Consider the following 13,307-nt stretch of genomic DNA (forward strand, 5'->3'; position numbering starts at 1 on the left):
CTAGAACTAGACTGAATGTTTTGACATTCCGACTTTTGCCTTGGCCTAAGTTCTCAAGAGAAGGGGCTTGTATAACCATGGAACCCACAAGTTCCAAAACTCTATGGGCGCCCTATCTTCTTTCTCTTTCTGATCTACTGAAACTGTCTGCTGGAGCACTGACATATTCCTGTAATATATTTTTTCATATAGCTGAAGATTCTAGAATTGTATGTCTTCATTAATCTAAATCACCTCTGAATTGTAATGTAAGCTGGCCCAATTAAGTAAGGATTTTCTTCTTGTAGAAAAAGAAATGTTTTAAGGCTAACTTCAAATATAATATGCAAAAAGAAAAATACATAATTCAAAAATAATATCCTGTATGACCTTATACCTCAGAATGGCTACAATCGACAACACAAGAAACAATAAATGTTGGCGAGGATGTGGAGAAAAAGGAACCTTCATGCAGCGTTGGTGGGATTGCAAACTGGTGCTGCCACTGTGGAAAAAAGTTTGGAGGTGCCTCCAAAAATAAAAAATAGAACTACCTTATGTTCCAGTAATCACACTACTGCATATCTACCCCCCAAAACACAAAAATGCTAATTCAAAGGTATACACGGAACTCCTATGTTTATGGCAGCATTATTCACAAGAGCCAGATTTTGGAAGCAGCCCGACAGATGAGTGGATAAAGCAGATATGTGTGCCTATATCTCTCCACACATACATACAAACAGTGGAATATTGTTTGGCCATAGTAAAGAATGGGATCTTTGCATCTGCAGCAGCCAGGATGGAGCCAGAGAGTATGACGCTAGCAGAGTGAGTGAGTCAGAGAAAGACATACCAAGTGATTTCGCTCATCCGTGGAATTTGAGAAACAAAGCAAAAGAAGAAAAGAAAAAGGATAGAGACAAAAAAAAAAAAAAACAAAAACAAAAAACAGACTTAAGTGTAGAGAACGAGCCGATGGTTACCGGAGGGTGCGCAGGGAGGCGGTGAGGCGGGTGGAGGAGCTGAGGCGCTCGCCTCCCACTGAGCACCGCGACCTGTGTAGAATCCTTGAATCACTATATTCACACCTGGAACCAATGTAACACTGCACGTTAACTCCCCTGGAAGTCGTACAAAAAGCCTTAATGAAGAAATAGTGCCGTAAGCCGCCTTTGGACGCGTGCAGTGTTGCTGCCATGGCCCTCGCGAGGGGCCTGACGAGTCACGGAGGCCTCCCTCAGCGCCTCCCGCTGCTTCCCCGCACCTGCCCACAGGTGGACACCGGGTGGTTGGTGGCTTTCAGGAAGGCTTTCCTAACTCATTAAAAGTCTGCGGAAACTTTGGGGAAGTCTCGTTTTGTGCACCACTAGCTCATCGAGGCCTCAATTATTTTAAATTCACAGTTTTATTTTCTCCCCAGCATCTGTTCCCTGCGTGGCTTTCTTCTCATTGGATAATGAACGGTTTACTTTCACCACCCCTAAACTACGACAGATATCTTTAATTCTGTCTCTTCAGGGTTTTGATTCCAGAAGGGAGAAGCAGAGGCAGGTGTATCTGGGCCTCCTGACCCTATGTGCCCAACCTGCCTACGCCTCAGGGCCCGCAGGGCGTGTGACATCATTGTCAGTTCCCATGAACTGCTCGCAGGCTGTTTCTGTGAAACGGTGAGAGGCAGCTCATTTCTAACATTTTTCAATTAATTTTTTCAGCTGGCTTTCAGCTTTTTTTTTCCCACGGAGCCAACGTTTTATTTTAAAATGAAGTTCTCCAAATCCCAAGCCACTTACTTGGTTCAGTAGTGTTTTCCTTTTTTTCCTATAGAAATTCCTCTAAAAGAAAGGAACCTTTAAAAAAGAGAAAGTGCTATAGCTTTTGTTAAATATCTCAGAAGATTAAATTCAGCTGAAAACTATTTAATTTAGAAAGTAAATGATCCAAAATTGTTGATTTAATGTTGTCTTTTCATTACTGCCCGACTATGGTAGACAGAACCCAACCTTCATGCAAGCTGGGAGCTCACTACTACAGTTTTAGATCCCAAGGTTAAAATTCATTTGCTGATTCTAGATACAATTTTGAATGGAGATTTGCGACTGAGAAAGTCATTGTTCAAATGCTAGAAGACATACTGTTCTATTAGACACTGAACAATAAAGAAGAAGCTTGAGGTTTGTTTTTTTTTTAATCTTTTAAACGTAGCAGAATATTCAAGGTTCCAATATAACAGCAGTAAGGCTGTTTTTTAATTGCAAAAAAACAGAGAGAGAGATGAACGTACCTCTCTATTTGCACCCCTGGCCTTTCTGCCTCTGACGTTGACTATAGGATCTCCCCTCGTCCATGTTATAAGCTCAGGTGAGTCAGCAGGGGGATGGCACCTGCGGAATCACATTTTTTATTTTTTTAATAAATGAAAGTCAGACTTCCTTTACATCTGTAGCTTATCTTTCTCAGCTTGCTAAAACTGAAAGCCTGGTTCAGTCCTCCCAGTGCCATGCCTTTCTTCCCTTGTGTTAGTCAACCCTCTGATTTGTTTAAAAGGAAAATGCAACCTGTAGAGAACTTTTAACAGCCGTCTGGTGCCTTGCCAAGGGGCAAAGTTCTCTCCTTGGATAAAACCCATTTTTCTCCTCTTACGCATCACTTGCCACTGCACTCCTGAAGGCCCTGGACCAGCAGGCAGGTGGGCCGAGCAGGACACGGTCCCAGCGCCCAGCCCAGGGAGATGAGCGCTGAGCCAGGGCGGCCTGCTGGAGGTCTACCCCTTGCCTCTCACCGAGAGCCTGGAAGGTCCCTTTTCTGGAATACTCTACTGTTGCTCTTGTTTCCAGCAAGATACATTTTCAAATGTTGGGATAGCCCTTTCTTTCCTTCTCAAAGTTGAAACTATCTTGAGTTTTTCAGTAAGGAGGTGGAAATACAGATAAGTTCCCAGATTTCTTTCACAGGAACTGAAGTGTTGGAAATCAGGCAAATGTTAAGGAAGCTGGACGCACAAATAAATGATCCTCTACCGTATAGTTATATACGTTATAGTCAGATGGGCTGTGTTACTAGGTAGAAATTAAGAGGATATACACATACACAAAAATTCATGAGATCTTTGATACCTCGATAGATGGCTTCGATGGGAACGTTTCCTAGAGTTTTCTGCAGGAAACTAATTGATATGATCATTTACTTCAGATGGACCATTTTCCCACACTTTCTTTTTTAAAGATTGTATTTATTTAAAATTTTATTTATTTATGCATGAGAGACACAGAGAGAGGGAGAGAGAGGCAGAGACCCAGGCAGAGGGAAAAGCAGGCTCTGTGCACAAAGCCCGACGTGGGACTCGATCCAGGGTCTCTGGGATCATGACCTGAGCCAAAGGCAGACGCTCACCCGCTGAGCCCCCCAGGCACCCTTATCTGTTTATTTATTCATTCATTTATTTACTTCTAGTGAGCAGGAGTGGGGGTGGGGAGCAGAGTGCAGGGAGAGCACGAACCTCGAGCAGACTCCTCACCAAGTGCAGAGCCAGTCGCAAGGCTCAATCTCTCAACCCTGAGATCATGACCTGAGCCGAAGTTGAGAGGCGGAAGCTCAACTGACCAAGCCACCCAGCTGCCCCTTTCCACACTTTCTCTGTCTCTCTCCTTTTTTTAATGGGATTTTTCTTTCCTCTTACTCTCCTACCTGCTTGAGTTGCTTGGCATCGCCAGTTTTTCTTAGATCTGTGTGCTGCACAGCTGTACGATATCAAAGGAAGAAGTCCACTGTTTTTAATGTGCTAAAATAACAATATTTAGCTCGAACTATACTATCTTAGCCCTCAGGGAGCAACTCTACCAAATCATTTTCATTTGTGAAAGCAGAGTGGAGACGCAGACCTCAGAGATCACACGCAGCAACCTAAAGGATAAAGACCTTATCCAAACAGTGGCAGCATGCCAGATGGAAACGCTGCCATAGGAAAAAATACATTTCCAAAGATCATTTTATAATAGTCAATAGAAACCAGGTTTCCCTTCTCTTCTTTTCTTCTTCTATTACCCTTAAACCTTTTTGTCAGAGGTGAGCAAGCCCAAAAATTGTCACGTTTGCTTCTTTTCTAAATCATTCATGCCTTCATTCATCTATACTTTTCTCATATTAACATTTTTTTCTAAGATTTGTTTTTTATTTATTCATGAGAGACACAGAGAGAGAGAGAGAGAGAGAGAGAGAGGCAGAGACCCAGGCAGAGGGAGAAGCAGGCTCCATGCAGGGAGCCTGATGAAGGACGTGATCCCAGGACCCCAGGATCATGCCCTGGGCCGAAGGCAGATGCTCTACCCCTAAGCCCCCCAGGGGTCCCTCATGTTAACATTTTTAATTGTTTGAAACTTTGATATCAAAAACTGTGGCTTGAATGTCATGAAATTTCTCTTGAAAATTTGGCTACTTGCATAACTACAGTTAAAGTAAAAAAAAAATGTTTTCTTAAATTGGAGGGCTGTTTCAAAAATGTAATGCAAGAAAAATCATGCTTTTGCTTTGATTTTAATGATAGACCCACCAGATTGTACCTCAGGCAGTGTAAGCCTTGAACCCACTCCGAGTCGCCTTGACAGAGCCTCAGACGTGCAGCCTGTAATTGGGCGAGAGCTTTGTATCACTTGAGCTCCGCATCCTTCTGAGTTGTAGCTTAATCTATTTAATACAAGGTTCCTTCCATTATACAGTTGACAGATTCCACTTGGCCGGAGGCTAAATGCTGGAACAAGAACTAAAGGCACTTAGATCTTTAGACCAGCTTCCAGTTAAGAATATACTAAGTAATCACCAAATGGCTACTATTCTGCACCTCTTTGGTGCAGACCTGGGACAAATGAACAGATATCAGGAAAAGATTAGTTTTTTAAAAAAACAGACATGTAAGATTTCTGTAAAAGATATATTCTCATATTACAAAAGGAACATCATTAACAATTTTTTAGTACGACTTGTTTGATATTTCTTGTAATTCAGTGACCCATTATAATTTTCTTCCTATAAAATTGGAGGTCAGGTCATATGTTGTCACTAACTCCAGTATCTTTAATTCCCCAAGAATGATCCCCTTGAGTTTAAGGACCAGAGAAGTAGTTTGAAGGCTTGACTGGACTCTAATCAGTGCCTGATGTAAATAGCTCAGTTCAGTAGAGATTATGTTTCCAACTTGTCTAAATATGAAAATAGGGAAAAAGCACTTTCTTACAGACTTTCCTTAATGTCACTCATTTTCTTCTCTATGCCTGCAACATAGAGCCAAAGTTTTCCATTCCAACAGAATGTATTAGGCCATGAAAAATTCAAATGGGATAACAGAAGTTATCCGAATTAACTTTCTGAATTGCAGTATTTTGAAATAATGAAATAGATTTGGTATGTGGAAGGGTAAATATTTGCTGAAAAAAGTCAAATTAGAAAAGAATTCTCTTTGTATGCATGTTTTTTTGGATAAATTCATTCATTTGGTGCTAGTTTGAACTTTTGCATTTGAGCACCAGGGGGCAGGATATGCTAACTGTTGAATCAGCGAACACAAAAGTGCAGAAGAGGCAACTTCAGACAGAAGTGAAAATTCTCTGAATGGTTTCTCCACAGATCCTTTAGGGAAGGAGCTGTTGAATTGTTCACAGCATAATTTTCACACCAGTTATTTAAAAAATCGACTAATTATAGCGGAAAACTATTAAATCTCTCTTATAAGTAATTTTTATGATGTGGTGATTTGTCCCATTTAATTTTTAATAATCATGAGCTTAATTTAAAACTGCAATCATAAATGAATTGAAATAAATTGAAAATAATGGTTTCTCATATATCCCCTTGTTTACAGATCACTCTCTTCGTAATTATTTCAACTCAAATCTCATAGATCTTCATAGAGAACAGTATTTTTTTTTTTTTAAGATTCTATTTATTTATTCATGAGACAAGTACAGGGAGAAAGGAGCAGGTTCCATGCAGGGAGCTTGATGTGGGACTCGATCCCGAGTCCCCAGGATCACGCCCTGAGCCGAAGGCAGATATTCAACCACTGAGCCACCCAGGCATGCCCAAGAACAGTAATCTTGATAAGAAAGAAATCATTGTGGAAACGTTAGAAAATACAGAAAAATATATGTAATTTAGGATTTTTTTGAGAGGTTTTGAGAATCCTGAATAAACAAAATACTGTTTTACTAGTTTCTCTCTGATAACCTTTAGCCATTTCACCTGCCGATGAGGAAAGACGGTAGTCTTTTGAGAACCGAAGTTAATTCAAGAAGAGAACAGTTCCAAAGACAACAGCAAGATCTAGCATGGGGGTTTTATATTCAGCTTTCTGAAGTCAGACTTTTTGGAAGAAAAGACAACTGGCTTGGGATTGAAATTATACATTTTCACTTGTGCTAGGGAAGCTGAAAAGAGTATTTCAAAAGCAAAATCCCAATTGGGCATAGATAAAGGACTTAAAACTTATGTAATTTTTAAATTGAGGTATAATTGACATACTGGTTTCAGATGTGCTAAGAGATGATTTGATATTTGCATCTTTTGAAAAAAAAAACAGTAAGTCTAGTTAACATACATCACTTACATAGTCACACAATTTTTCTTATGAGAATTTTTAAGATGTATCCTCTTAGCAACTTCCAAATACGCAGTATAGTGTTGCTAACTCTAGTGACCATGGCATCCACCAAATCCCCTGACATGATTGCTTTATAACTGGAAATTTCTACCTTTTGGTCCCTGTCACCCATTTTGCCAATCCTTCCACTCCCTGCCTCTGGTAACCACCAGTCTGTTCTTTGTAGCTATGAGTTTGGTGTTTTGTTTTTAAGATGCCACATATAGGTGAGGTCATACAGTATTTGCCTTTCTCTATCTGACTTATTTCATTTAACATAATGCTCTCTGGGTCCATGCATGTTGTCTCCAATGACGAAATTCCGTTCTTTTTCATAGCTGAATAATACCCCATCTTAATAATCAAAATATTTTTGAGAGAGAAAACTGTTTATAGATATATTCAAGGTAAACAGCATTTATTTACAAGTACATGTATATTGATCCCATTGACCTTTCCTTTTATATTATCAATAATAAGTCCTAAACACTTTATTATAAGTAAGTATAAATTCCTCAGGTGCATGAACAATATCTTTACTCCTCTCCTCATTTCTTTTCAGTGTCCAAGCAAAACCTATGACCCACTGATTAAATCTACCCGAGATTTTCCAGATGACGTCATCAGTTTCATAAAGCGGCACCCTGTGATGTTTAAACCAATATACCCAGTTGCGGGAGGGCCAACATTCAAACGGATCAATGTGGACTACAGACTGACCCAGATCGTGGTGGATCATGTTGTTGCAGAAGATGGCCAGTACGACGTGATGTTCCTTGGAACAGGTATGCTAGAGCCAGATTATGCTTTCTTTCCAAAGAATTTTTCACTATTAGACAAACAAAACAAAAACTTCAAAAAGATTACTGGTCAAAATCAAACTGAGTGATTATTAGCTAATATCTAGTCAGTATTTCTTAACATTGCAGAACACATGCTTTGAAGTGACAGTTGTCAATATCCCCAGCCTCCCTTAGAGTTATTTGAGATTTCAGGATATATTTGTATGTCAGACAATATATATGTAGATGCTATAATATGCCTGCTTCGGTAGGTGCTCAACACATATTTGTTGGTTGACTGTGGACTAACTAAAATTAAACAAGTTTGGTTAAGCAATGTTTATTTTTGAACTTCACATTTTCCTCTCTCTGGGGAGATATTTGATAAGCCACCTCAAAGGATCCCTTCACCTAATTTTGAGAATGGCTGACTAAGTTGATTTAAGATGGCTTTTCAAAAAGTTACACAATAGTTTGTAAAGATCTTTAAGCAGAAACTTGTTGGAAATTATCTCTCCTGTCTCTGAATTTTGTGGATTAAGTATCACTTTCATTATTAGAGCCCATTTTATTTGTTTTTGTCTCTCAACTCAATAATTATAAAATGATTAAAAATATTTTTCCAGAAAAAGAAGTACTGCTTATTTAGTATGTCTCAAAAAAAAAAAAAAAAAAGAAAAAGAAGAAAATTCTCTAAGAATATAATGTGAATTCTAATGGCAGTAAAGGTAACATGCACCATTTAGACAGAAGTACTCCATCCTGGATAATATTACATGATTTAATGAATCAGGCATTGCATAAAGAAATAGAAATTAATGGGTTTTCAAGAAATGGATATTTTTACTGAAATAGATTTTCAGAACTACAGAACAGTCTTATTTTTTAAAATACACTGGCTTTACAAAGTAGGGTTTCTTACGGAGCCTGTGTGACAGGCTCAGGGCTTTCAGGATCACCAGTTGTCAAGCCTGATTATGTAGCAGATGGCAACGCCAAGACCCAGGAAAGTAAGTGATGCTCTCAAGACTATGGAGATTGCTACTGACACGACAAAACTCGAAATAATTAGTATTTCATAAATTTAAGGAGTTTGCCACTTAATTTGCAGTCCCCACCTAGAGCGTTCCTAGGCCAACATTTCCAGCGTTATAAATGCCACTCAGCCACTAGGTGGTACTACCTGACTTTCACTGAGAAAACTGTAGCCGACTAAGATGGATTGACTTTCAATTATGACATTTGGAAAATGTATATTCAATATTTTTCAAAGATCCTAGAATCATTTAAAAACAGAGTTAAATAATTCAGACTATTTTTTGCAAATAGGATCATTACCATACATGTGAATATTCTTCAACCACAGTGGCAGCATGTATTTTGTATAAGTTAATTTCCAAATGAGATTTTTTTTCTTTTTTCTAAAACCTTCTTTTGATTAACTTACTGCAATAGCATGCCACCTTGTAAACTGCAATACAGGATCCTCCATTTAAGGCATCTTTACTAAATGTCAATTTTTGGTGTGTAGTCTTTCAAATTTTGGTTAATCTTTTAAAGTAAACTAAAATAATTTTAAACAAAACTTCAGTTTCTAGCCAATTAGGAATGTTTCTGTAAATAAATGTTTGATGAGTGTGCTACAGTTTCCCCATATGGATGGCTTCAGTGATTTCTCTTCCATTTGTTAACATGATTTTAAATTGTATATATCTTACCTTTCATGGTAAGTTGGATATAAGAACTGCATAAATATTTCTTACATTGAGAGAAAAAAAAGTTATTTTAGCATATTTTTACCTTTCAATTAAGTTACAGAAAGGTTATTTCACTTTAGTTATAATTTTTACCAATATTTAAGTGAGACATATATTCCTTTTGCTAGGAATATACTTCAAGTGCATTCTTTTAAAATTTTCTTTATAAATATGTGTTTTATGGGCTAAAAACTACCATGCTTTGGAAGGAGGGAATCATATCACTTAAGCTTCACTTCTTGGATTTTTATTTATCTGACTTCTTGAAACATGAGGGGAACAATGTGAAGGTTGCTAGGCATATACTTACAGCCAAACACTGAAGCAGAAACAGCAGGATCATAGGTGATGTATTTTTTCAGACATTGGGACAGTCCTCAAAGTGGTCAGCATTTCAAAGGAGAAGTGGAATATGGAAGAAGTAGTACTGGAGGAGTTGCAGATATTCAAGGTAAGACAGTCCAGAGCTCCAGAAGCCATGGTGAAACTTAGTAGCCTCCGGTACCCAGGACAGTGTGTTTCTTCTGAACAGGTCTGTGCATCTCACTCCCTTATTTTCCTTTTCCTTAGCAATGGAAAAAAAGTTTTAAAAGCAACTGGTAATGGGACCCCCATTTCTCTGTAGAATGCCACTAAATTCAGGGCTCCTGGGATTCCCCTCATTACTTTATTCTCCAAGCATGTGGTCAGACAAATCGCCACAGTAGATGAAAGCCTGGGGTCTCTTTGACTATCCAGATGCTTTTCTACTTTATAAATTTTATTTTTCAACTTTTCCTCAATTGAATTTGGGAAAACTGGAAGACTGTATAAATCACATGTCCCTGCTTTTCTGTAAGGAATTTTTTTTTTAAGGTTTCATGAGAGTAAGTCTTCATTCTTTATGTATGCTACATTCCCCTAAAGAGTTAGTAGATTTAAAATAATAGTTTTCCGGATTTGGGGAATGTCTTTGACTTTTAACAATACATTTGAATTGTGGCGTTCTTTGTAGATGCTCAGTGAAGTTTATTTTAAAAGTGTTTTCTGAGAATAACATTGGAAGTAAAATTATATCTCTGAGAGGGGCTTTTAAAAAATATGTTGTTTATAACGTTTTTGTTGAGATAATTCATTAAAATGGGCTGTTTCTCTGTGAATATCCATTGCCTCAAAATGGAGCAGAGCCCTCCAGTGTGAGGAGCTCAAGGTAATTAACATGCTAAGTCCCACAGGATCCTTTACATTGTGATGATAATAGTGGTCAAGGAGTTAACTAGAACAAGATCCGCTATCTGGCATCTACCAAAAACAAAGTCTTGTGTGGTTCCTGAGGGAAAAGCCATGTCAAATAGAAGTGTGAACCCAGAAGCCAAAAATAAACCCCTACAATACATAGGTCGCATTAGAATAAGTTTTACTTGTTGGCTGTTAGTGGTCAAGAGCAATTGTTTGGATTCCAGTGTTAAGATTAGACCATGACCCTCTTTCCTTCATTAAAAAAACAAAAACAAAAAAACCCCAGGGCTATTGGATAAAACTTTCTCATTTTAACATTTTTCTTTCATTTTTTATGCATTAAAAAAAAAAAACCCTTTGGATACCTGCTTCTGTTTACTGGTATGTAAATAGCAGCTGGTAAGAAATGAATGAGTAGTAAATAGGTAGATGATAAGTAGATGAAAAAATTTTCAAGCATTCCATCCTTTGGTAGCTTTTGTGTTCATGTTTCTAATTTTATATTGCATGCACAAACTATTTATAGTTTCTACAAATAAAGCTAGCCCTAGTTCATATCACAAAATCATGTGCATCAGTAGCTTGCAGTGTTGCATAAAGAATATGCTCACCCATAACTTTTCAGAACTCTGCTACTTGAGCAAGTTTTTGAACTACTGATCTAAGTAAGAACAGAACGAGGTAATAAATAATTATGGAGATGTTCTTGTCAACGCTAGTTTGAATTATATGGAAGCAGTTAAGATAAGCAGATTTAGAAGGAGAAGCCTTGTGGGTAACTGGGGGAGATTTTCAAGGCAGAGTATTTCCTCATACATTTAGGTAATTTTTTGTAATAATACACTTTAAAATAACTACTTTGATAATTTCTACTAAAGTAGAATTACAACACATTGGAAGGAAATTGCAAACATTAAGATCCTTTTCCCCACTATGTAACAGGCCCTTGAAGTTTACTGCAGTGATCTTTGGTACATGACAAAACAACATATTAGCTACTATAAAAAACTGTTAATAATTGTCTTTATTAACATTTGACTTTTATTTTCAGCACTCATCAATCATCTTGAACATGGAATTGTCTCTGAAGCAGGTACTTTCTAATTTTTGTGTAAAAATTAACTACAAAAGCAACAGATTGCTTGAATTCAAGTTCATTTTGGGGAAAATCTATCAAAATTGGAAGTTAAATTATAAGTGATGTACAAAGCTCTAGATTATCTGTGTTTTCTATGAACTGATTAGAGGCCATTGTTGCAGTCTTGCCTTAGGAGATGTAGAATCAAATATCATGAATTGAATGATGTATTCCCCCCTTCCCTGGGCTCCTGAAAACTGCGTTCACTTTCTGTGTCTCATGAAGATGTGTTTCTATCAAGGCCATAAGAAATCAATGTAGAACACCAGCCCTAATCACTAAAAGTATTTTTTTAATCAAGGAGTCTAGGAGTTAGACCATGGACTGTGGTGGCGAAGAGCCCAACAGCAACCTCCAGCCTTCCACTTAGTATCTGACTCCTGGAATCAATTTCCGTAACAGTGAAGTTAGAGAAATAAAATCTGCCTCCTAATAAATGGATGCTGCATGCAAAATTCTAGACAGAGAGTTGGTGCATTGTAAGTGTGAAGTAAGTAGTAGCTAATAATAACAACAATAATGGTATTAGATTCCACAGAGTTTAGATATGATACTCCAAATCCCGATTGATTCAAGAAGTTCAGACTTGCATTAGGATACGAAAGTTCTGGGACAATATGTTTAATATGTTAGGTACTGCTAACGTTGTCTTAATCTACTATGCCATAGAAATGATACAGAGATTATTAGGGAAAAGATCTAAGTAGAATTCTTCTTTGGTTTTTTCCATTAATTTGTTTCCTCAACATTTAGTTCTTGGAGGCCTACTACTGTCCTTGGAGACAGAAATGAATGAATGGCATAGCCCTTAATTTGCAGAAACTCACAGCGGAGCCAGGAGATGAAGGGGCATGCTAAGAGTGCGGAGCAATAATGGAAGCACGTACTGGGAGCTAGTCTGAGGGAGCCAAGTGGAGTGGGTGAAGACAGCAAAAAGAAGAGACATGTACCTGAACTATGAAGGATGGTTCAGTTAACCAGATAAATTGAAAGAGGGAGATGAGGAAGCCTATGCCAAGGGGAAGAGGAGAACATCTGGAAAGGTGGGAAGAGTGAGAGCCCATGGCTTATTCTAACAAGTTTGTGGACAATTAGAGCAAAGGGCATTTGTGTATGCAAGACACAGGAGGCTAGAAATGAATCTGGGATTTTAAGACAGAGCCAAATTAGATGCATCCTTTTTATGTAAGGACAATGAAAACCTTTAAAGATTTTCCGCAGGAATATGTTGTGATAAGATTTTCCTCTTAGGAAGATCCGTCTAGTGTGGCAGGAGGATGGACTGAGTCCTGGGGTTGAGCTGGGAGTTGCCAGAAAACAAGGCTGAAGCCAGTGGGAATCTTAGGACACTTAGACCTAATTGGGACAGAAATGATAAGGACCAAGACTAAGGCGGTGACAATGGCAGAACCAGTGAGAAGGAAGAAGGGGAGGTGGAGAGTTGGATGTAAGGGAATGGGAAGGAGACGGTGGCTGACTGAGGGAGAACTGCCCCCTTTGTGTCCCGGGGGGACTGGGGAGCTGCCTCTCAGCGAGGCAGGGGAGCAGGGCTAGATTTAGAGCAATCAGGACGTCCACTTTAGGATGGCCACTGACTTTGTACACCAAGAAAGGTGAAGAAATGAGGATAGAGAAGAGGGAACACCTAACATTGAATGCAAAGAAAGGAATCATCAAAGTGGATCAGAGCCTCGGGCAGAACTGAAGAAGGAGAATGAGGAAAAGTGAAGAGTTTCAAGGAGGGTTCGTTCTTGGTGTCAAACCCTACGGGGAATTGAAGTAAAACAAGTGTTCAGCAGGAT

The 13,307-nt window shown here is 38.5% G+C and overlaps 1 protein-coding gene across 4 annotated transcripts in view; it reads left to right on the forward strand.

The window, feature by feature from the left end:
- The window catches only part of SEMA3D (semaphorin 3D), a 141,750-nt gene that overhangs the window by 95,047 nt on the left and 33,396 nt on the right, over nucleotides 1-13,307 (forward strand). For all 4 annotated transcript variants that reach the window (XM_077863809.1, XM_077863810.1, XM_077863807.1 and 1 more), the window contains exons 11-13: nucleotides 7,173-7,395; nucleotides 9,512-9,600; nucleotides 11,419-11,460. In XM_077863809.1, coding sequence (XP_077719935.1) covers nucleotides 7,173-7,395; nucleotides 9,512-9,600; nucleotides 11,419-11,460 — 354 coding nt within the window. The remainder of the gene's footprint in view (nucleotides 1-7,172; nucleotides 7,396-9,511; nucleotides 9,601-11,418; nucleotides 11,461-13,307) is intronic.

This window comes from Canis aureus, chromosome 21 (assembly GCF_053574225.1).
Source record: "Canis aureus isolate CA01 chromosome 21, VMU_Caureus_v.1.0, whole genome shotgun sequence".
Lineage (NCBI taxonomy): Eukaryota > Metazoa > Chordata > Mammalia > Carnivora > Canidae > Canis > Canis aureus.